The sequence below is a fragment of the Corvus cornix genome, chromosome 11 (genome assembly GCF_000738735.6).
Source record: "Corvus cornix cornix isolate S_Up_H32 chromosome 11, ASM73873v5, whole genome shotgun sequence".
Lineage (NCBI taxonomy): Eukaryota > Metazoa > Chordata > Aves > Passeriformes > Corvidae > Corvus > Corvus cornix.
This window is the reverse complement of record NC_046341.1, coordinates 19,104,995-19,130,524: the sequence shown is the minus strand read 5'-3', so window position 1 is coordinate 19,130,524 and position 25,530 is coordinate 19,104,995. Positions and strand designations below refer to the sequence as shown.

At 42.9% G+C, this 25,530-nt stretch overlaps 1 protein-coding gene across 1 annotated transcript in view; it reads right to left on the bottom strand.

Annotated features, from left to right (window-relative positions):
- Positions 1-2,015: 2,015 nt before the first annotated feature.
- Positions 2,016-25,530, bottom strand: part of BEAN1 (brain expressed associated with NEDD4 1) — a 51,836-nt gene continuing 28,321 nt past the window's right edge. Inside the window, exons 3-5 of the mRNA XM_010396505.4 lie at positions 15,711-15,920; positions 13,424-13,565; positions 2,016-2,333 (exon numbers count right to left, since the gene is read on the bottom strand). Of these exons, the coding sequence (XP_010394807.2) occupies positions 2,069-2,333; positions 13,424-13,565; positions 15,711-15,920 (617 nt within the window). The 3' untranslated portion in view covers positions 2,016-2,068. The remainder of the gene's footprint in view (positions 2,334-13,423; positions 13,566-15,710; positions 15,921-25,530) is intronic.

Below are 25,530 nucleotides of genomic sequence, written 5' to 3'. Positions count from 1 at the left end.
AGATTTCCTGGAGATGAGCCTGTGATAACTCTGGTGCCCTGACACAGCTCCTTGGCTCCTGTCCCTGGTCCCAGAGGGAGCCCAGGCTTTGTGAATGCCCCAAGGACTGGCTGGAGCTCCATCCCTGTGTGTTGATGTGCTGACAGTCACTTCTGCTTCCTGCTAGCACCCAGACTTACCCAGGGGTTTTCCATTAGACACAGAACTTAAAAACGACTTAAAAATGTAGAGTGCAAACTAAGAGCTCGACTTTCTTGCAGCAACATGCTTCAAAACAAGACAGCAAAGAAGTTTTCCAAGAGTACTGTCCCAAGGAAAGCTCAGGGCTGAGCTCTCCTTGCTCTCCTGTGGGTTGTGTGTCCTCAGCCAGACACACAGAAGCTTTCAGATGAGGAATGGGACTATTTCAGATGAGGAATGGAACTTTCCAGGTAGAAGTGAACAGTAGGATCCAAACTTTGTTTTGTTCAAGGCAACGGATGAAACCTCCTTGGCCGCCTACTGCTGGATTTCAGGGCTGGCCTTTAGCCTGAATCTTGCAACTTTTTTTTTTTTTCTGGGCCATAAAAAGGAAGTGGGGGAAGCAGATCTTCCTGTCCCACACCTGGATCTTGCCCAGCTCAGGGTGAACAGGCCCAGCCTCAGGGGATGCGCTGTCTTTTAAACGTGTATCCAGCCCTGGGAGCTGTGCCCAGCAGGTGCCTGGGGCTTGGCCAGTGGCTCCCGGGAGGGGAGAAGGAGCAAGGGGTGCCCATGTGTGTCTGGGTCCCTGCTGCCCTGCCCACCCCAGAGCCAGTGCCCGTTCTGGGAGCCCCTCTGTGCCACACTCGGTCCCCTTGGGCTGGGCTGGGGCAGGGGAGGCTCAGTGGGAGCAGTGAGTGCAGCCCCAGCCATCCCTGGGGACAAAGTGCTGCTGTGCCCTGACCCTGCTGTGCCTGTGCTGAACTCCCAGCGCCTGCACCCACTGCCCTGGCACACCAGCTGGGAACCCACGGACTCCCATCTGAGTGTCCTGGGCTCACTCGTTGGGTTCCTTTTCCTCTTCCATCTCTCAAAGCTGGGCACGCTCCGGGGTTCAGAACTGAGGTTCTGTTACTGTGCCTAGCCCAGCATCTCTTGTTTGCACCACACTCACATAGTTCCCAGAGGTCACTGTGGTCACACTGTAACACACAGGCTCCTTATGGAAGGAGGGACTGGTTTATGCCTGGAAATGCAGCTGTGTGTGGGAACTGGCTTGAAGCATCCCCTGGGACTCCTGTGCCCTTCCCTTGGCTACAGCAAGGCCCATGAACGACATGCAGCGCCAGCCTGCACAGCTGTGCTGCAGCTCCTGCTGGTAAAGCCAGCTGGAGTTTGGGGACCCACTGCCATCTCTTCACCACTTGTGGGTGGTTTCTCTTGAGGGAGACTTGCAGCAGGCTTTGCAATGGCCTGGAAAGCCTGGTACCAAAGGAATAATGTGAATATTAAAATATTATTCTTTTTTCTTTTGCTTCTACATGATACTGATAATAATCTTTTTTTAGGCAGTGCTTTGCCTACTGAAACACATAGTTAGACAAAGAATTATTTAAAAATGCTTTGTTGTCAAGACACTGAATGAGATGTACTAGTGGCACCTACAATGACAACAAAATGCTCTTCTTTTTCCTTCTGCTCTAAAACATGCAAAGTATCATAAAATCAACAAGTAGGCTTGACTGGATAACACTGATCTTCATTATGAGTGGCTGATTTCAATGGGTTTTGCAATGCTTCAAAAAGGTCAGATGCACTGCTTGTCTCTGCTGCTCTTTTATGCTGTGTGATGCCATGGAACACCTTGAAGCACAAACAGGGAAGTTTAGGTAAACTTGCAAAATTCACTGTAAAAAAATCCCATTGTATCCCTGTTTAAAGATATAAAATTGGTAAAACTTCCAGAGGGTTTTATTCTTCCATTGGTCTGAGTTCTTCAGAAGAATTGAAGGAAAGAGCCACTTTCATTCCCATGATTTGGGGTCTGATGGCCAGTGGGAGAATGTTCCATATTTCTGCTGGAGCAGGTGTGCCAGGGCTGCTGTGCTCACACGCCGCTGTCCCGGGCAGGGGAGCAGCCTCCGCACTGGGAGATGACCGAGATGGCTGAGCTGGGCTGCTGCAAGTCCTGCAGCCTCACTGCATAATTTGTAGCCCATCCTGTAGTCCCAGATGCTGCTTCCTCTTCCTGGCTGATATAGATATTTATAGATATTTCATTTCTTTGGCAAGGGTCCATAAGGGAATATGGGGGGGGATCATCTGTGGGAATATATATTTGTGTTGCTCCTGGCCCCACACATTCGTCATAGCTGAAAGAAAAAAGAAATATTCATTAGATTCCTGGGAAAAATCCCATGGTACATTATTTCAGCATAACAGAGGCAGGTAAAGTGAGAAGAAAAGGAGTGTCTGGTGTTTTGGTCCTCAGCCCATATCCTTGCTGACCCTGCCATGTGAGACACTCAAGAATATAACACTTAAAACCACCCAGAGATAATCCCAGAGGGGCACAGTCACCATAAGTGCAGTGCAGCCAAGGCTCATTCCTGCTCTCAGCTGCCTGTAAGAGCCAGGTTAGAAAAATCTGGGGGAAAAGGAAGTGGCGTTGCTGTTTCAGTTGTGAAATTAGGTATGGAGAGCTCTTGATGGAGTCTCTAGCACATATCACTGTGTGCTGTCCTGACTCCAGGTCTCTGGAGCTCAGCCAGCACCACCTGGGTGGGCTGCCTGGGTGGAAGGTGCGTGCTGCCAGGGGCAGCAGGATTCCTTGTTGAGCTGCAGAGTTGTGCTGGATAATCTGGACAGACTCATGCTGGTCACTCTGGGACTGGGCACAGTGCCCATCACATTCCTCCCAAAGAGCAGCACTGCGAGGCAGGTGGATTGGTGGAGTTTCCATGAGGAGCCAGCTCAGGTGTACCGAGGCTTTGTAGCTCTGTCTGTGCCACCAGGCTGGTCCCAGGGAGACTGTTCCCTCCTCACTCTGCTCTGTTCTCTGCACTCCATGTCCCACTGGCAATGCAAACAGGCTCCTTAGGTGGAGCTTGGGCTGCACAGCCCGGGGAGGGCACTGAGGGGTACCTGATGAGCCTGGACAGACCCGTGAGGCTGTGCTGGGGTGCTCAAGATGTGTGTTGCAGGAAGGGGATGGGAACAGAGGGAGTGGACACGAGCAGGCTCCGTGCATTGGCACTGCCAGCCCTGGAGCCCAAGGCTCTGCAGGGAGAGCACTGCGGCCCCATGAGGGCTGGGCACACCTGGTGATCCTGCCCTGCTCCCTGGGTGGTTCCCTGGCTGTCCTGGCAGCGCCTGTTTGCCCGCACACTGAACCTGACCTACTTTTGCTTTCAAACCAGCCCAGCTCCAGGGGACCAAAGGAAGCCCTGTTTTCCTGGCTCCCTGGCTACAAGCAAGAGTGATAAAGAGTCATAACATCATGATCTTAAATGTTAGACCTGCTTTGTGTCTGCTGTTTAACCATTCCAGGATCATTTTAAATCCAATCATGAAGAAGGGAATATTTCCTGTTAAAAAAACTTTGCCTACTGAGTTAACCTGAAAAACATTTCTGCTGGAGCCAGACAAATTAAGAACCTATTTCCTCAGCCACGCTAACTGCAGGGCAATTAAGATCTAGGATATTTCCTGAAAACTGGGATATTTAGCATGTGTCTTCTCAGCAGACTGCAGGCACACACTCTGCCCCTGTACCTGTGTTACTGCCAGGCTAAACCAAGCTCCCAAACCTCAGTCTGGGTGACAGAAATGGTTCTGGGGGAAGGGAGAGGTAAGAAAGTGAAATCATAGTGCTACATAACTAAACTCAAATAGCCATGGGTGTTTTTATTTTTACCTCCCTTCATCTTACTTTTATATTCATCAGGACAATGGCTTTAAATTCAGACTAGAAAATTGCAATTTCCCCATCAGAAAATAGTGTTGAAGAACCTAAGTCTGTTCTGAAAACCCTGAATAGGGCTGCTAGGTACTTCAGAAAAGTCCCAGCCTCTAGGAAGTAGAATTGGTTTTTTTTTACAGCATGTGGAAAAGATTTCACTCCAGCCTCTATTGAACACACTGAAGCTTTCAAACATACCTGGTAGTCTTTTAAAAGTTTTTAGACCTCAGTTAGACATTGAGGACCTGATGTCCTCAACGCTCCTTGAGCTCAGTGAGGGTAAAGGAACAGCCACTCTTTGCAGGATTCCTATGAGCTGCATCTTTACTTAATTTACATTTTGCTGACCTGAAGCCCAGGGAATTTATTTAAAATCTCTCCACAGGTTTTGACAGACTTAATCAGGCTAACAGAGAGCACTTACTGGGTCTGATAGCACAGGGGAAAAGTTTCCATTCAGAAAAGCCCATGGTAATGTGAGTTTCAAGGTGGAAAATTTGGAAACCTTTTGCAAAGACACCAAAGGGAAGATGTTTCTCTGTGTCCTGATTCTGGGAAACCTGCCACTGACCTAAAGGAGAAATGGGCACAGTGTGAACTGTTTGTTGCTGCTGTTACCTGATCATCTGCATTCCTCTGCCTTGGATTTAATTTAATGTCTTTCTTGGACCACAGCTCAGCTTTGTAGAACTGAACTGCTGGCTGGAATAAACAGGGAAATGATCCCTTGGGAAGGAGACTTTTAAGGGTCAAGTCATGTGGGTGCAAATTATGGGAGTGAAGAGTTGGCATTTTAGTGTTTTGTTCCAAATATCAGTATATTTGTGTTAGGGCATTTTTTCCCTTCATACATATGACGGATAAAAATAATGATCTCTTTTTCTCCAAAAGCAAGTAATGTTCTTCCCCCTCATTTTTGGCAATTCGGATCACATTTTAAAAATTGAATAAGGTAGTAAAAAACACATGCCAGACTTTCAATTAAACAGCTTTCTGGCAGCTTCACAGCTGTACCTATATATTGTTGTGGCCATGGAGAGAATTACAAATAATTCAAATAGTTGTGGGGTTTTTTTAAATAAGTTTTTGTATTTCGTTATCAGTTTATGATCTTGATGTTCATTTCCTGTGTTCTTTTCTATGCATGGGATCTTTGCTTGTAGAGCTGACATTGCAAACAGCTCCTGCTCTGTTTCTGCAGATAAGGTTCCTAGCACTGTCTGGTGAGGATAAAATGGAGATGAATTAAGGTCATAAAAGAGACTTCAACTTTGAATTTTTTCCTTACTTTCCAAGCATTTTGTGGGTTTTTTAATGTATTATTGGGTTTTTTGTTTGTGAGTTTTGTTTTTCTTTGCTTGTTTGTTTTGTGGTGTGATTTTTTCCTCTCTAACAGCTTAAGTACTTTGGTTGTGCTTTCAGACTGCTGTTATAGACGTTCCTGTAGGATAAATAATGTATTATCAACTCTACAAGCATGAATTTTATTTTGCAGTCTCTCCTTCAAGGAGACCTTAATATGTAAACTTCTATGACTTTACAAGATCTTTTTTATTAGAGAATCTATGCAAGTATTGTAAGAAATAATATCCAGTTGGACAGGCATCCACTGTCCATGTATGGTGGTGGTTGGAAAACCGTTCCTCAAAAGATCTGAAGGATTAAAAATTATAAAAAATCGCAATAGCAATAATAGCAATATTAGCAATAATTTCTTGCAGTTGATTACCAAGTGTTGGTGTGAGTGATGCTGGATTGAAGCCTTACTGTCATTTTAAAATAAAGCCAAACCCTGATCCCCAATATGGAGCTAAAGAGGCAAAAAGATTGGGGGTGGGAGGCTTGGGGTTTTTTTTTTTAAATTTTGTATTTTATGTGTGAGTTTTTTCTGGGCCAGATTTCTCCTGGTTTAGCTGCCTCAGTGAGAAGCTCCCAGTTTAGTCAGGGGGGCACCAGGAACACCAGGGAAGTGGAAAGGGCAGAGATGGAGGATGGGGAAGGTCTGAGACTGCAGCTCACAGGCAGAAATCATCACATTGCAACCTCAGGAACTGCTAAGGAGTGATACCTACACAGAGATGTGTAGTGTGTGTGTGTACATATATATATATTTATATGTTTATCTATCTATATATTTACATATCTATATGTTTTGCAACTGAAAATGCAGGACCATGAAGTGGAAAAACAAAAATACTTGTTCATCATTTACAACACCCACAACAATAGTTATATTTTACCTGTCAGATTCACTTCTGTGAAGATACTGGACATGTAAAAAGTAGCTCAGGCTTGAAGTTCACTACAGCACTCCCAGGAAAATCCTTTTAGACAGGAAAGCAAATGCTTTTGGAAAGTGTTGTGTTACCACAACATAAATAATGGAGCACAGGAACTCATTACACTGCATCTTGTGGATACCAGCCCTGAAAAAATCCTTGGCTGCAGTACTCGTGGTGAATCCACTTTAATGCATTGCTTTTTAAAACTTGTGTTATCTGGAGGTTCAGTGTCTTGCAGGCAGTGATGAGAAGGAAGAGGTTTCTGACCATGAAATGTGCAGCTGTCTGCCTGGTTTTGGGCCTTGTTTTTTGTTATAATACCTGCACTGTTGTTGTAGACACACTATTGAGATTTTAAGGGATAATTTCCCTGGGAAAAGCAAGGAAGGGTGATGTCAGTTAATATCCTACTGCAGGTAAATGTGATCTGCAGAGAGGGGAATGTTGTCCAAAAATTACAGCAGCTCTCCAGGATGACCTTGTTGACTCAGAGCGTGGTGGGGGGGGCAATAACTTTGTGAGTTTGTCAGCTCTCGTTGCAGTATTAGGATGGGTTTGTTGCCAAGGAAACCCCAAAGAGCTTATTTAACTGGCTGTCTTTCAGAAATTAGGAGCCACTCTCTGGGGCAGGAAGAAGGTTCTGCTGACAGAATTTTTTAAGATGCAGACAACAAGAAGTGAAAAACGGCAGAGCTGGGAATGAAAAATTCTTTGTGCAATAGATGTCTTGTGGTTCACTTTGTTCATTTGTTGTATATTCTGACTCTGCTAAAATTGCTCCTCTTGCATTGTTTCCATTTTGGTGATGACCTCTGTGTTCTTTTGATAATGGCAAACAGACCCCCCAAATCTGGAACATCCGCGTGCTCACAGGTTTGAGCTGTGATGAAACAGCACAAAGGATGTTTGTATGATGTTGTTACCTAACAGAAAGGCTGAAATTAGAACAATTATGCTGTAACTCTCTACAAGAAGGTTCAAATGAAAAAAAATAATGATGTGCTTGCTGCCCATGGAGGCAGTTCAGCTGATGATGCTGAGCTCTGCCTTCTGTGGTGGCACAGTTTGCTCACAGCCAGGTTTGTGGGAGAGCAGCCTGGAGATCTGTCCGTGTTTCCTTTGAGGCGTGTTTTCCTAGAATACATATTTTCTTTGGTGATTTATTATTACCATGAGGAAATGTATCAGTTCTGACAGAACTGCTCCTATAATGACATATGTCACGAGCCAGGATATTTCACTAGGTTTATTTTTGATCCTGACACTTTCCATTTATATACATATTTATTTTAATGTTTTCAAATAGTAAAAAAATGTAACCCAAGGTATTGTTCAAGAAAACATCTAGGGCTTAAGTAACTTAACCATTGAAGAGACAGGAAATGTGGAATTTAGTTTTTTTCTGCCTTTTTTTCTGTTCATAGTTACTTCTGGAATTTCCAGTTCCTCAAAACTACAACAGGACTATTTGTGTTAATGAGCAGTAAAAGGCTGCATCTTTATTTTGCACTCTGTGTCAAGATAATCTTGAGGAAGTTATGACTTTGATGAATAAATATTCCAGATGAAAAATGAAATTCAGTGTAAACTGTTTTCATGAGAACATGTATCAGATAACATTTGAAACTGATATAATGCAGTTTCAACATAACTGTGCAGCTTTAAATGATTGAAATAAATGTTTTAAATAAAACAAGTCATTCTATGATGAAGATTCCATACACTACAATTCAGCCTGGCATTACTTTTATACATAGTGAGAACCACCTGGTCATCAGCAGTATTTAGTCTCTGGATTTCTGTAACCATTATACACTAAAGGAGGCTGGGCACTGATTGAGTAACAAGAATCAGTTAAGATAAATAAAAATTTGTAGCTTCCCAAGTCATGGAGTAAATCCACAAACAGGATTCTAAACACCACTACCAATTCTTGCATGTCACCAGATCCTGCTGATGTTTGAGGAAGTTTTCCATTTGACAAGTTTTAGGATCATATTCCTAAAAAGGGCTTTGCTTTAATTATTCCAGGAATGAATTCTGAGCAGGTGAAGGAAATACTGGCTGCAATACGTAACAGAAAGTCTGACAACTGGGAAGTCACAGAAAAATACCCTTTTTTAAAAAGTACAGTTATCAAAGATTTGACAGCTTTAAGTTGTGGTTGCTCTGCATGGCACTGGAGATTTCTGGTTAGAAATCCTTGGTGCTTGCCTTCCATCAGGTTTTGCTGCTTTCACTGCTGCAGGGTGCTTTTAATGCAGCAATAATTTGTACCTGTAGAGTGGAACTGGGACAGGTGTAAAGAGAGGCTGGTCAGAAGGTGCAGCCTCCCCACAGATATTTTTGATGACAGAAAGTGAAGGGAATTTTGTGCCTCAGCCTCCCAACACACAGGCTGAGGTGTGAGAGGATTTTTGACTACAAAGACAAGAAGCAAGAGGAAGGTGTGGATATTTAAGAGGAATGGAAGTGTCACAGAAAGAAACTCTCATAAAATGGCTGTAAACAAAGTTAAGTTGGAATAAGAAATTTGCCAGAATACTTAGGAATTTATTTGTTTCTATACCTAATACTGATGAGGAATAGCACTGGGATGTGAAGGGAGGGGCTTTTGAGAGTCTGGAGTTTGGAATTTGGAGTTAAAGGAATTGAGAGTTTTAGCTCATGTTGTGATACCTCATGGATTTATAAACCTGTCATATTTCCAGTGGCATTTTTTACCTTATGAACTAAAAATCTCAATGAGGGTATTGAAGTAAGAGTTAAACTCAACCCCAAATGTCCATCTCATGCTTTGCAAGCTGTCATTGTAATGTGGCAAAAGCTCCTCACCTGGTTTGCTCTCAGGAAAACAGCCTTGGCAAAGGAATACAACACAATATAGCACGATTTTATGTCAGGTCCCTGCAAGCCTAATTCTGTCTTTCAAGAAAGTCCAGGAAGTTGGTTTGGCTAACTTGCATCCTCAGAAGTGGGGGATGGAAAAGATTGTCTTAGAAAAGAAAGTCCCTTAAGTAGGTTGTGTTTTTTTATATATTTAAAGGGAAATTAGTGTCTGACTTTAAGACACAAGCATTTCCCTTTGCCGTTTTAAAGTAATTTTTAAATTGATTTTCCCATTTAAACAATGCAGGCTGAACATGGTCATTGAGAGTATTGGGATTTGTTGAGCCTAAACAAGACAATTTTCTCTAGAGCAGATCCTATGCAGATTAGGCAGGATGGGCAGCTGAGGAAGAGTGAGCCCACTTAAACCAACAGCCACACAATGTGCTCTAATATCAATAGTGGGATAAAGGGGCCTTCTTGGTTTTTATCGTCGTGTGCCCTGTGGGGGGGCATTCCGTGTGAAGTGTGGAGAGGACTTTTGTGGCTTCCATTAAAACCATTCCTGAAGCTAAATCCCTGCATCCTCCTGAGCAGTCATTCCTCAGGGACGTTCTGTGTTGGACGCTCACAAGTCACAGATGCAAAAGGCAGTAACCTTGGCTGCCTAAAGCTCTGGACATACCATTAATATCCAATTCCTAAGGAGTGAAAAAGCACTTATGCAGTGGGATGAGATGCATTTTCCCTGGCCACAAGGTGAGAAGTTGATAAAATTCCTTTCATGCAGTGAAATCTCCACATTGCTTGGATTTTATTGATTCTCATAAAGAAAATGTAGTAGTTTTTAACTTACTTGGACTTTGGTTGGTACTGTAATTCAATCCATTTCAAACATGGGAGCTCAGTTATTTTTAAAAAGCTTCCTTACTAGGTATTTGTAAGAAGATAATTAGCAATGCTCACTAGAAGTGTGGGTTATGAAGAGCTCAGCACAGTGAACACGAGCTCATGATTTCTATCTGTAAAGGTATTATCCCCACAGTGTCACCAGCATGATTTCACTCGCACCAGCACAATGAATGTTGAACAAAATGGCAAATATTGGATTTACAGGCTTTCCAGTGTTTCTTTGCAAGTCATATTGACCATGATGATAGGTAAGCTGTGGGAGGGAGATTGTTCTTGTATTTTGTCCTGGTTGAATGTGTTCAGTTTGCTAATTTGGAGGGATTAGAATCCTGTGGTTTAGAATTGTCAGGAGATCACTTGGATCATCTTTCTCAGACTAAGTTTCTTAGAAACAAAGGCTTTGCCATGTGTGGTAACACAGACTACGAAACATTAACTTCCAGCACTGCTGCAAGTATCTGTACATATCAGAAATGTGCTCTGAAATACAAACCCCATATATCCTGAAACTGTTTGGCTCATACCTCCTGTATTTTGGTTTTATATTTCTCTTCCACACCTCATGTAAAATCAATGTGACAGATGCTAGCACAGATCTGAGATTCATTAAAAAGCTATTAACTGTCCTAAAGGGATGTTTATGGATAGCAGCACTGTATATTTTGGGCTGTCAAAACAAATTGACCAAATGGCTTCTCTGTAACCACCCTGCAACTATGGCAGGCTAATGACAAAATTCCATGCATGGCATCCCTCTATATCTAACCTAAAATCTAGTGCAAGAAAGTGGTTCGTGGAAGTGTCTGTGGTGATAATCAGATTGAATCTCAAATGAAACTTGTGATTTAGAGATCAGAGCAAGTATTAATATCCCAAGGCATTTTTCATAGATTAATTTACCAATAACATTTTTTCTATAAATAGTGTTTTATATAAATAGTGTTACTGGACTTCCAGATGGAGGGGTGGGAGCGGGCAGGCCTGAACAGGGAGCTCTCCCTCAGCCACAGGCATGGGGACTCTGTGTTTCATCAGCCTTCCCCTTAAATCCCTTTTCCACTCATTTTGTGGTTTAAAGCTCAGCTATAAACTCTGACTAGACCATTCTAGACTAACCACCCCTTGGCCAAATACAGGTGGTGTGCTTTCTACTGAAAGTGTTTCTGGAAGTGTGGTTTGGCAGGAATGGTGTGTGAGAGCCCTGGGCTGCACACTCCTGCTCTGGGTGCTGGAATGCTGGTGGCCAGCGGGCTCTGCCAGCACCAGGTGGATAAAGGAAGTTATCCTGGCAGCACCCACTGCTTTTCACTCACTGAATGCTCTCGCTTCAAAGATTTTTCAAAGTTATTTGCCAGTGCAGTTGCTTTCCTTGCTGCTCTTCATTTCTGTTCTGCTGATGCCACAGCTGCATTATTAGTTCTGGCCATGCTAGTTCAGCTTTAAATTACATCTTGCCCTCCAGGAATTAGGAGGAGGAATTACATTCATTTGGGCAGTGCTACGTTTCAGTAAACCTACTCTTCAAAACATTACCCTATGCAATGAGGATGATCCCAGGGAGTTAATATTTTAAATGCACAAGGTCAGGCGTGTCTTGTTTCTGCTTCCAGGCTATGTCTGACAGTCAGCTATCCTGCTGTTAGCACCCATCACCCAAAATAATCTCTATGCTCTGATAAGTAAAGATAGACACTGCAGTGTTATGCCATGCAGGAGAGTATAAAGGGAGATATACAGGAATTTTTCAGGCTTTACATAATGCAGTAATTCCGACTGTGCCTCTCACTGAACAGTTACAATGGTCTGTAGAATGCATTAATGGCAAGTTTGAAAGTCTCCGTGTTGCTTTGCTTTCAGCCATCTGCTTTCCCTGAAGTTCCCCAAGTTGCGTTGCTAAGATATAAAATTTACTAAGATTTTGATGATTTGCCAAAGCTACTTTTTCTAAAATATTTAACTACAGTAGCAGTGAGAAAACAGCCAAACCATTAACAACAATCTTTACTTTGGAGCTGTGATGCAGGGCTGTAATTAATGGGATGAGCAGTGTTTCCCAGTGTGTGCAGAGTGGATCCTGGGCCCTCAGGGACACAGTCCACTCAGCCCAGTAGGGAATCTGGAGGAGGCAGCGGCTGGACACCTTTATGTGTCCCAGAATGATTCTGAGAACAGGCAGGACACAAGATAATTAACCTTTGCCAGGCTTGTTACAGAATTTACTGGAAAACATGCATGGATAACCTGTGCTATCCTGTGTCACTCGTATCTCCTTCATACAGAGCTCCATAGAGACGGAAAAATCTTCCCGGTGCCTGTTTTAAACTGGAAATGGAAGCAACCTTTGGTATAATCTTTGATGATCTGTCTGCTAAAGAAATATATTGTCAGAGTTTGTTCACAGGAGTGAGTTTGTTCTGAGAATTCTGGACAGCTGCCCACTCAAAGTCTTGCTTGGGTGTCAGCTGGCTGCCTTTTATTAGTAAAGACTCGTGGGTGTGGGCCCAAAATCCAGTCTCAGTTCTTAAGTGGGTTTATATGAAGTTCTACACATTTAGATGCCAGGCTCAGAATAATTTTTCACATGTGAGCTTTCTGCTAAAATATTTACACAATCTCTCAAAGCCCATTTGTTATATAGTATGAGTTGGTAATACATAATGGGCTGCTTGTAGAATATGCATAGAATAAACAAAGCACAGATCCATGTCTTGTGTGCTCATAGTGCTGAGTTGCTCTATATCTCAGTCAGAAAAGGGATGCTCTTATAGTGGTTTAACTCAAAACAGTCTGCTTAAAAGGAAGAAAAAAAGAAAAAGAAAGGGGGGGCACGGCTGTTCAACCATGGTTTGCTGTTTGTAAGACACAGCCCTACAGAAAGCTTGAAGTGATGTTCTGCTTAAAATGATTCCTGTTGGCTCACTGGAGGGAGTAACTGAATTCCTTCACTTCTGGCCCTCAAGGTGCATGAGGCACATGGAGGAGATGCCCATGGCCCAAAGCACAGCTCCTGTGGCTCAAGACTGTGTTCCTGTACCCTGTGAATGTGGGCACACAAATTTAGAAGGAGCTGCTGTACCATTTCTGGAACCTATTTTTTTCTGTTTCCTCTGATGTGACCACTCTCAAGGTCAGTAATAAATGTAACTTGGAAGTTCTTGGAAAAAGTATGTACTTCTGACTTTGATACTTTGACTTGTAAATGTACTTCCTTCAAAGAAAGACGATTGTAAGTAATTCTACTGGTGTGTTTCATTAGTATGTCATCACTATGATAAATTTTAATGTGAATATCACTGAATGAGAACTGCCTGTCCACATCTTTATTTAGTAAAGATATATTCTGCTAAGGAAAACTTGAACTTATACTCAAGCTAAAGGGTCTGTCTGTATTCAGAGTTTGTGTGAGCTGAATTTTTTATGGTTAGTGGGCTTTGCCAGTGAAGGACTGTAACCCTGAGGATCTCAGGAAAATGCTTACCATGGAGGTGGATCAGGATACATGATGTTCACCTGAGAAAGTATATCCAGATAGGAACCAAAATCACAGGCTGGGGGAAACTCCTCTGTGCAGGTGGATCTCAGCTCTACAGAGGAGCCGCCATGAGAGAAGCCATCTGGAGCTGCAAAACAGGAATTAATATTGGCTGTGCTTCCCCCCCGTGGTGGATTCTCTGTCACTCTTTATCACACTGCCATAAATCAGAAAACAAACCCTTTCTGAGGCAGAGGCATTGTGAATATTTTGGAACAACCAGGTTTCACAGGGTATTATTATTTCTTTAAGAGTAAATGAACACCACCTGTAGATGAACTGTGGTGTTTCAGGCTGTGGCACAGGGACTGTACCTTTAGTGCTGCCCTACAAGGTAGATGGAAGTTCCAAAGATTTCTTGTCCCTCAAAGGCTGAAAAGGAGTGGGGGTTCTACCATGTGCAGCTTCAGATGTTTGTGGGGTTACTGAAATTCCCAGGAGTTGCATCCATGGAAAGCTTGTCCATTCTGGGAGGGGTTTAAAAGGAGGGACAGGTGTTTGATTGCTGAGCAAATGCTGTTCTCAATAAACACTGACAAGAATGGGAAAAGCTGGAAAATAGCAAATAAAAGTCATCCTGCTGCCAGCTCCAGGGATTTCTTAATGCTTCCATGCAAGAGCTTCCCAGCTCCACAAATATTAAGAGTTTAGTGTAGTTTTCTGTGTCAGAGGACAATTAGTGTGTGTGTGTGTCCATGTAACGTTTGCACTTGGGTAGTGGGGCACCATTCAGTTTAGGATTATTCTTTTGAATATCTCCCAAAATATGCATTTCTTTTTCCATTTCTCTAGCATTGTTATTTCCAACAAGCAGTTTGAAAATTGTCTTTTCTGTTTTTGTCTGGCTCCAGGCTTTTTCAAGGAGATGAAATTACCAGAGTAGTAGATTTAAACACAGTGATTAAAGCTTAATGGTCAATATTTTATCGTACCAAAATATTGCTGTTCATGGGTCAAACAGTAGCTCCAGTTTGGGTTTAACTATTTAATCCTCAATTTAGCTGCTGAAAATTAGGAAAATTGGTGTCACTGTAATAGTAGACATTAGTTTTTGGATTTTGTTTTTATTTTCCCTCTGTAGGTTGCCATGGAAGTTTGCATTTCAATTCTTTTGGACTCTAAATTTTATTCCTAAAATATAGATGTTATTCACTTATCTGGATAAATATTTCTGGAAAAGCCAAAAAAAATTACTCCTTGCTCCAAGGGGACAAACTGATCCTAGGAGATTTGTTTCGTTTAGACAGAAAAATTCCTGATTCAAATAACTAAATGAAGTTCAGTTGACTTCAATTGATACTTAATTTACCTCAGTGAAAACAGGATTTAAGCCAATGCATTTTTATGTGGCTATTATTGTCTTTTCTATATAAAGAAAAACCCCCTCAATGCTATGCACAGAACAGCACCCATAACAAACTGCAGGTAGAGGAGCCTGCTCACAGGGGATGTGGTTGTTGATGCTCCACTATTTATAATTTGCATTTTTACTGTCTGAAGACTTACACAGTAACTTTTTGTAACTGTTTATTTCCTAAAATAGAAATAATCTTGTGTCATTTCCTTGGCAAAGTGGCTTCTTGTCAGCAAATCCCAAAAGGGCCAAAAACATTACTCTAAAATTAACTCCTTGATATTCCCAAATTCTCTTTACGGTTTTTTGTTTTGTTTTGGGTTTTTTGGGGTTTTTTTTTGGATAGGAGGTAGGAATTGGCACCTTTTTGACTCTCAATGATGATGACTGTTGTAATGACACTGGTGTCATCAATGGCACCATTAATGATGGTTTAATGATACTCGGGTGCCCTGCTGTTCTGTTTCTAGGCCGATGTTCACGTGTGCACTCAGACAAACAGCGTTTGCCCAGTGATTGTTGTAGGCTGGTGCACTCTGCTGAACTGGGAACAGCTCTGCCTTTCCAACAAACAGAAATTACAGCAAAGGCTGCACCAAGGCTATAGGGGGATATGAAAATGCAACAGAGGATGAATCTCATCCCATACCAAAGGGAAAGAAGCATTTTAGGAACTGCTGTCAGCGCTGGCTGGGTTGTGTTACCCGTTACCAGTCCCAGCACAGAGAAGCCATTACACTGCCAAGCTGCCTGGGACTTACTTAGCCCATGATTTAATTTTGTCTTTTCATCCCTTGCACGTGGCCAGGTGATTTTCGCTGCCCTTAGCCCCAGCCTGATCCCCAAGCCAGGCGTTCCCTGGCTGCCGTGCTGCCTTACCATCCGCAGCCTCCCTGCCGAGGTGTGGGTGTCCGAACCTCCCGTCCTTGCGCAGGCTGCCCACCACGATGGTGGCACAGGACAGGAAGAGCACCAGCCCGATGACCACCCCTGCCACCAGCAGCGGGGACACCAGCAGGTTGGTGTCGCTGCCGGGCTCGGCGGGGCTGGGGAAGGCGCTGGAGGCGCTGCTCTGGTTCGAGGCAGCTGCTGAGCAGAGAGAGAGAGAGAAGCGCGTCACTTGTCACACAGAGCCCGCACCGAGGGGCTCCCAGAGCCCCGAGACAGCCTCAGACACACCCACGGCACCAATTCCTGCTCTTGCGGAAAACCCATTTATTACACCGACTCCTGGGGCTGTCAGGAACTGACTCCAGGGGAAACACTGGCAATCGCCTCCCTGTTATTGGGAATATCCTGCTGGAGCCAGTGGTGTATGAGCCATGATTTTGATGGCTCCTTCCTGCCAAGATTCTTTGTACCGTGAATTGACTGATGCTGAAAAACTGAAGTGCACAAGGAGGAAACCGGAAATTCAAAAGCGTGAGCTCCAAGAGGAAGAGAGGAATTGCCTGTCGTTAGGGGTGTAAGAAGGCTCCAAGGTTTTGGGCAAGAGTGAACCAGAGGAGGCTGCTTTTGTGGCACAGGGCTTGCTTTGGTTCATGAGGAGAGTCAGCATCCCAAGAAATTGATTTGTAGTATGGGAAGAGACTCGTCCAGAGTGGGATTGTTTGGTTGCAACTGCTTTACCCTGGTAAAAAAAAAAAAAAAATCTATAAATGTGTTATTTGAGTTCAATAAAAAATCTGCTTAAAGGAGAGTAACTCCAGTAATATATTGCCAAATCAAACATCCCTTTGAGACAACCTGCAGAGAGAATATCTAAAATTAAACAATAATTTTCCCTTAGAGAATCAACTGATGAAAAATGAATATACATGAGAATTAATTGCCCAGAGATGTATTTATGGGGGATTACACTGCTAATGAAGGGGAGGTAAATGGGAGAAGCTATGGGAAAAAGGATTCAGGATTTTAGCAGGTAGACTCCCTCTCTCACCCAAATTAAAACAAAATCTCCCATTAGCTGGTCAGGATCAGTAAACCAAAATTTTATCGATGTAAAAAAATTGCTGGAGATGCCATATACCTACCCTGGCTGTTGAATCTGGCCTGGATATCTTTTCATATCTGGCTATATGCCAGTTGAACAAATACAGAATTTATTTCCTGCTGAATCAAGGCTAACAAAATTGACTCTTTTGAGTATTCTGTGAAGTGAGTCTGTGTTTTAGGAAGTGCAACGCTATTTACAAGGATAGATGTTATCAGAGAGTTCTCAGCAAGGTTCTCTCTGCTCTTTTCCTTTGGGAGACACCACTTGGTGTTTTGCAGTCACAGTAAGTTTAAAAAGAAGACGATGGCTTCAAGCCAGTGTATGTTATCATTGGCTGATGCTTGAGATTGAGACTACCAATTAGAAACATATACATAAAACCAGGGGAATTAGCAAGTAGTGGAGTTTTGTTAATTTTCGGGAAGCACTTGACTGTTGGCTGAGTATCTTTATAAGCATTTAAGACAGCCAAGAAATGTGCTGAGCTTTAACCAAGTACCTCGTGCCAAAAAAGAAGACTCAGTTTTCTGAGAATTAAACTGATGCTGTAGCATTAAATCAAAGGTTATGTACAAGTGTCCTACTTAATACTCAGTGCAGAGAAGTTTTGGGTATGGGATATGTTTGGGGGGTAAGGCCCTTGTGCTAGAACTCAACTTCCTGAAACCTTACAAAATTCTGATCATGTTTCTCATTGGTACATTCTTTCAGCTATCGCTGTTGCTAATGTGTCCGACACACCCTCCCTGGCTTTCCATAGCCTTGTTTTTTCAGATTTTTGCAAATTCTGCCTTTGAGAGATGCAAATATCACAGCAGTGGCAGGTTAAATTCTGGCTGCAGGGGACTGACGCCTGAACTGGAAGTAGTGGCAGGTAATTGATTTGTCATTTCGGCTGGCTTGCAAAGGTAAAAGAAGAATCAACTTTGTTGTCAGCATGATGAGAACATGAGCCTGGGGTGTGAGGTTGCCCCATGCATTGTCAGGCTTGTGGTCATCAATTTAATGTCAAATAGTACGGAAATGGAGTTGGTGATAAACTGCTGCCAAATGAGGAGGAAGCAGGCTGCAGTGAGTGCTTTCAGATCTTTTAAGACTTGGGACAAATTCAAAATGCTCCTCTAAACAGGAAGGGCCTGTCTAAGGATATTTATCTTTTATGTTTTTTCCAGCTGTGTGTGGAAGCCAGCTGGAATATCCACACTGACTATTTGGGAGATCCCTGTGGTGCCACCCAGTGTGAGCACTGATATTGGGACCTATTTTGCTTTATAGAAGTTTAACAGCTTCAAGTGAGTCCATACAGAAAATACTCTCCTGCACTGGTATCGAGGTGGTGTGGTTTAGTTCAAGACATCCCATTTATCTAATGCATTCTCAGGGCTTCCTTGGCTGTCCCAAATCTTGTTTTTTTTGTCTATTGTTTCTCACCAGCATGAATCTTTCTGGGTTTTTTATGCTTTTAATCTAATTGAACCCAGTCCCTCATAAAGACAAGTTATAGTGCAATATTGCTTTTATTAGGAGGAATGAATGAGTCCCCTAACACAAAATGTACTTGATAAACTTCTCCTGTGGCACTACTTTCAGTTTGACACCGTGAGTCTGAACCTCCAGACTTCACTACTGACTTACTGCTGTGACAAACAGCAGCAGAATGAGATGCAGTATTGATATAAATTTTTTGGGTTTGAATTTTGTGGGGGAAAAAAAGAGATGTTTATATTACTTTTGGCAAAAAACCACATTATAAATTTTCTTCTCTTATCCAAAACCATCTTCATTTGATAAACCATGCATTTCTCTATATAAAAATGCTATTGTTTTTCCTTCAGAATAGAAGTATCTGGAAATTTATGTGAAGCCCATAAATACAACAGCAGTAACAGAGTGCTAACTTTTTGAAGTAAATTGTATCCTTTCCCATGAAACTGCAAATTATAAACAATACAGACAGAAATATGAATATTTTATATCTAATCCTCTAAATATGAATTATGTTGGATGTACACAGCATGGCTTTTATCCATGATGGGAGCTGTGTAAGTAACAAGAATCAGCACAAATGGCACAGGCTGACAGAGCACTGACTTTAGTGTCAGCACCAGTGGAAAACTGCCTGGACTGTCCATTCAGTGCAAGGCAATAAATTAGCATTTTGAAAAATCCCTTAAATATCACAGGATATCATTTTACTCAGTGCTCCTGCATCTCAACGAACCAACTGGAAAGTAACTGAGGGAGGTATAGAACAGCCTGACTTTTTTGGTGCAGAATGTTCTGTCTCACTCCTGTTTACCTCTCTTTGAAGGGACACATCCCTTTCTAACTTGGCCTTAAGTAATGTGGAGGTTTCAGCTGGGTCAGGTCCTGGTAGGGTGAAATGTCCTCGTGTGCAGACATGTCCTGGAAGCCTGGTTCACCCAACATCCAGCCCTTTGTTAGGAGTGGTTTCCATCTTCCTCAGTGCCTTTCACCTGCTTGTATCTCAGCTGAGAGAGAAGGGAAGCACCTACACACAAATGAAAGCCTCTTCTCTCCATACTCAGTTGAGTTTGGTGGTGGTGGTGGGGTCTTGTTTTGTTTCCTTTTGTCCTGAAGGCACATCAGCTCTAGTGAGGCTGCAATGGCCTCTGTAATTGATGGGCTTTGAGATGATTTTAAAGCTGGATCCTGCTAAGATAACCAAATCTCTTCCCCTGGTTTCCAATCTGTCATCTTAATAAAGATGATAATTCATGTTATGACTGGTGGAGAGGATGAGTCATGAACTGGTTTTGTTTCCCAGGCTGAACTGTGCCTGACCAGTTCCTGAGGAAATGCTGATGTGTTGTTCTGGAACCATTTTGTGTCTAGAACGATCCACCCCTGCATCCTTTCCAGCCTGGGATTCTCCTTCCTGAGGGCAGGGTGGGCATGGTGCTGACTTGCTGAACTAGAGCTGAAGCACATGGGCAGAACAGGAGTGTTCCTTGTACCCCTGGGTTAGTAAAACTGTTTGGGATGGTGATCCAGCACCTCCCAGTACCCTGAAATACACTGTATTAACACAGGGTGCAGGACTGGAATGGAGTAGAGGGAAGGTCAGTTTAGGATGGTGCATAGCACCCTTTGTAATCCTTTGGTATTTATATAATTGCAACACAGCATCTCAAACACTGAAAGCACATTTCTGATATCTGTACTTTTTCAGTCCCTTGGATTATATACATTATTCCCTTCTCTTTATCCAGGGAAGGTGAGTGACAGATGTCAGGAAGGAGCTGAGAGCACACGGACACACTGAATCAGTGGAATGATCCAAGATTTTGTTGTTTCTGCCGTTGTGAACAGTTCCTGTTTGAAAATGGTTTGGTCTGGCCAAGAGTGACCAACTGGACCCTGCCCTTGTTGCTGCCCTGGGAATAAATCTCTGGAAATCAGCAGGAATTGCACTGCTTGTTTCTGTCACACAGAAAAGGAGTAAGGGAGGTGTAGCACAAAAACAAGCTGGAAGAGGGTTTGGATGACAGGAGCATCACTGCAGCCAGGGGAGAGGGATGTTACTCAGGCCATTGAACACAAGGGCCCTTAATTTTAAGGAGCTGAACCTTAAAATTATCTAAAAGTAAATGTCTCTATTGGGTTCAAAGCTATTCCATTGGATCCTGAGGAAGGCTGAAACTTCACTTAGGCTTGATAAATGCCAGGGTGTCATTGGCCTATGGGACTGAAAGGAAGCAATGAGGATGCTGAGAACAGGGCAGGCTATTTGTCCTTTTGTGTTTCTCTTATTCTCTTGTAGAAGAGTTGGGCAAATGAGTGGATGACCAGATGGGTCTTGAAAATGCCCTCTCTATAAAGCAGTTTTACACCAGCCAGACAAATAGTGTGGGAAAAGGAATTTGCAGTTCCAGGAGGCCCAGGAGCATGTTTGGTTCTCTCAGAGTTCTCCTGTTCTTTAGCCTTTTCTGATTTCCACACAGAAAATTAAACTGCCTCTTAAGCTACAACTGATGTTCAATGATAACTCTACAGGGAGGGTTTCCAACTTTTGCCTCTTATCTTCTTATCTTCTGGAACTGACACTTAGTAATTTTTTGACAAAGTCAATGAATAAATAAATTTTTGCTGTCAGTTGCTGCACCAGTGACATTTTAACAGTTCCCAAAACAGATGATATTCATTATTATTTCTAAATTTGAGGTAAATCTTCCTATACAAATGGTTAACTAATCTTGCCTGTTCATTGCTGCTGTGGGAGATACCTCAGCATAATCCAAACCTGCATGAATGCCATTAACCAGGCAGGACCTGTGAATTCGGACTCAGTTTCTCTGCAGCTCTCTGCAGCTCAAAGTCTCTTTGAACTTTTTTACTGCATATATACGTTCTAACCAGAATTAAAATTTTTCACTGATTAATAGTTAAAAATCAAAACCTTATTCAGACCTGAGACTGTGTGCTAGGGATGGTTCAGTATTATCTGATGTCCACAGCTGAAAGGGAACGTGGGACATCCTTCCAGGTACAAAAGCTGCCCATGACCTTGAGCAGCTCATGCAAGGCAGAGAGGGTGGCCTTTCCTCTGAGATAGCAAACTTGGCCTTTTTATCATGTCTGCTGCCTACGAGATAATGACTTTCTCTCTTCTTGCATTGACATCCTTATTATAGAGCCAGAATGAGGAAGATTGGATCACCAGCAGCCTGCAAATTGAGAATGTCAGAAGCAAAGAGAATGTGGCTGCAGAAGGGCTCAGGAAGTAAATCTTTTCAGCTGCTGTGGCTTTGGGGTATTATGCTGATGTCACAGCAGCTTGTATAGGTGCTGTTTCAAATTAACAGGAAAAATCTTCCAATTTTCAGATCCATGGTCTATTTTATCAACATGATAAATACCACTGCAGGGAAACAAATCAGTCTGGAAGTATAACAGCCCACTTGCTGATGGACAAGGAATATTTTTCCCCTATTTTCTCATATTCAAGCAACTTGGAACTAGTGCAGTTTTAGAAGCAGGACCCAAAGCTATTACTTTTCCCAGAAACTCTGTATTAGGGCTTGGAAATGAGTATGATGAGAATTCTCTTTTATCCATTAAAGTTAAGTTACCTTCATAAGCTCAGATCCAACCTAGCTTGGTAGTGACTTGAATAGGGCAAACCCTATAATTTTGGGGGTTTTTATTGTGAGAAACTCTGGTTTTTTTGGCACACAACTTTCTCATGTAAAACTTTGGAAAAAATGTTGCACTATAGTAATATTTCTTAAGGTCATAAAAATATAATGGGCAAATTATTTTATATTTTACCTTATCAGTCTGCTTGAACTGTGATCTGGATGTCTCGTGTCTTGTCTTTAGAAGGCTGAGCTCTGTCTGATCTGTATTTAATGTAACCTAAAGAGGGGAGGTGGCAGCTCATGGAACACAGAGCCCAGGCAGGAAACACAATCTGTACTGGGGCAACAAAACCCAGCCCCAAACCAAAAATCCAAAACCTTCCACAGAGAGGTTCCTTTCCTTACAAACTTTCCTCTCAAGCTCCACAGAGGAAATGGGAAGGACTGATGAAATTCTTGCTGGCTTGAACAGTCACAACTGGTGAGCACCTGATTTGTGCACTGTATGTATTAATGAATCTCTAAATCAGTTATCCACTTCTGATTGCTATTAAACTGGCTCACATTTATGATACTTTTTAAATGATGGAGTTTTGTGTTTTCCTGGTGTTGCACTGAACTGTTCAAATGTCTCTATTCATCATCATCTTTAGCAATCCTTACCCTTCTCACAGGATTCAAAGCTCTATAATGAAGATCCGTCTGCAACTAAATTTTGAGGTTGAGCTGAGCTTCAGGAACCAGATCCCACCTTCTATACACACCCCTAGTGCTCCTTCTACAGTGCTTGTGCCCTTGTGCTGCTTCTTATTTAGGGTTTTTCTTATCAAAATTAACCCCATTTCTTTTTCCAGCCTCCTTGCCAGTCTTCAGTGGGAGTAATCTACCGAAAAAGCACATAGAGGAACAAACTGATTTTTACTGCTTAGAAAAGAATGATGACTGAAATACTGATCCAGGTAGTTGTGTATGGAATAGGGTGCTGAGATAGAAAGCAGTTAACAAGTGCTGGGATTCCCAGATCTTCCTTTAGGAGGTGGTGTCCCATGTGATCTATCTTGGCCTGTCTTTCAAGGTGAAATGAATTTTTAAAAATAATTAAAATGGTTTGCAGTGGTGTTCTGTGCTCCTACATGAATCATGGTGATGGTGTTGCAGAGTACACAAAGCCTAGAGTACATTATCATTTGTATCTGTGAAAGCTCCAGCAGTATCTGCCTGCATAAATCAAGGGTTTTTCTCATCCCGTTAAAAAATGATTTAATTCCTTCAGATTTCATCTGAACAGAACTAGGACTTCTGCTTAGACAGATGCAGGAATGTCAATAATGGCAAGTCAGATATTGAGTCTGGAGACAATTTCAATCACCTGGGTTTTTTGTTGCTAAAGGAGCTGCTGAAGTACAAGGACACAGAAAGATCTGTAGAAATTAAACACTCAAACATTACTATTCAGCAGCCTGGGGGGGAAATCCCTACTGCTCACTGTAAAAGACTCATTTGGTGAAAGGATGGGTAACTGGGAGTGCAGGACTGGCCACACGGCCAAAGGCCATTCCCTGTGTTATAAACATATATTATAGTATTGGCTTCTCGCAAGTATAAAGGTAGATGTTATATAATGTTAGAAATGCTTTTTGCTGTGTGGATGTAGTTTTCTCTCTTTTTAGCAAGAATGTTAGCAAGTGTGAGCAAATAAGAGAACCTCCAAGCGAACGGAGGATGAGTCCCGAGAAGCTGCTGATCAACACTTTGTCCAGGGAACAAAAGGGCCCAAAGGCTGCTCCGCCCGGACAACGGGCGGCCAGGAGAGTCCGAGAGCCGCTATCACCGCTCTGCCCGGGGGGCAAAGAGGCCCAAAGCTGCAATCAGCCCTGAGTGTCTGGAGAATTAAGAGATCCACCCTACCATCGACTCTTACCTAGCGGGCCCAACCCCAAGAATCAAAAGAAATAAAAACCACAAGGCAGAAGACTACACATGCTCTAAAAAGGCGGAACCAAGGAGTGGCCATGCAGAACAGCTCCGGGAAAAGTTTGAATATGAATAGAGAACAGACAGTAAAAATGGTATAAAAAGGACTCACCTCGGGCATCAGGTGTGCTCTTGGCAGAGCGCCAAGGCACCCGGCCGTTATCCCTTTGCTTTATTTTATGTGTCTCTTATTGTCTTTATATTAAACTGTTTAAATTCTCACAGGAGAGTGAACCTCGTTTTTCACACCTGGATCTCTGGGCAGCGTCCAGGGGTGTTTGATGCACATCCTGCACTGTGCCCTGCCTGCGGCCAGCAGGGCTGAGGCCGGCTGACCGAGGAGAGGAGACTCACCCCGAAGGGCTGCGAAAGCTGATGGGCACTGGAGCTCCGCCTGGGGCAGCAGAACATTCTGCTGCCTTGCACACAGAGCTCCTGTTACAGGCTCCACATGGTTCCTTCTCTAAATAACGTAATGTTGGTTGCTTTTCATTTGAGGTGGCAGAGGAAAGACTTTAAAACCAACCAAACAACTCCCCCTAAACCAAGCATGTCCTTTAGGAAAGGACATGCATTCATCTTTCGATATAGAGTGCAGCGTGGATATGTGAGTACTTAACACAGAAAAAACAGTTCCCACTTTGAGGCCTGTTTCAGCATGGGGTTACCATCCATATCTGCATCATCTCCAGCAGCTCCACATGTGCTGGGGAGTCAGAAGGGCTCTGAGCTGTCCCCAGGCAGAAGACACACTGAGAAGGACTGAGGCTTACAGATACCCTGAGAATCAGCTGTGCTTGCTGCACCATTTCCTCTCCAGGCAGTTGACAGTCTAGGCTGTAGGTATTCCTCCCTGTTCTTAAAAGGAAGCTATTTATTATTTTCAAAGATGATTTAAACAAGGGAGTATTTCTAAAGGAACAGGAGTTGCAGTGTCCACTGCTCTGCATTGCCACCCAGTAAGATTGAGAGAGAGTAGTAATTGAGGGATGCAGAGTCAGGCTGGAGCAAGAACTTGGGCTTTCTCTGTGAGCACACTGTTCTGAAGATTATACTCAATGTAAATAATTATACGTTATGGGAAAGTTGATTAAATTTTGAATCCAAAGGATTTATGAATCCCTTTGTAATGAATTTGTGCTGCACATAGATGAGAACCCCTGTGATGCCCTCAGAGCACCCTGGACAATGCCTTGACCTGGAACATGGGCTGGGTTTAAGGCCGGCTGGGTTTTGTGGCCTTTTGAACAAAAGGGACCAGAAAATGGTTCAGTCCCAGAAAATAAGTGTGCCCAGCAGGGGTGGTTCTAATAAAAGTGCCGAAATGAAAGCTCTTGTAGGGATACTGCCTGGAAGTATCCAGGGATACCATCCAGCTTCTACCTTCTTGAAGTTCAGTCTGTGTTAAAGGTCACTAATGATTGCTGCTTTCTATTAATATTCACAGTGGTGGAAATGTGTCTGTTAAATTGCTCCCATTTACCCACTGCAAAAAAAAAAAGAGAACTTTTGAACAAAGCTATGGGATTCTTGGTAGAGAAACTGGTATCTAGGCTGATATGATGTCCTCTTCTATTCCCTTTCAACTGCGTGGGTAGACACATGGAGAAAGAAACAGCTTTGTAAT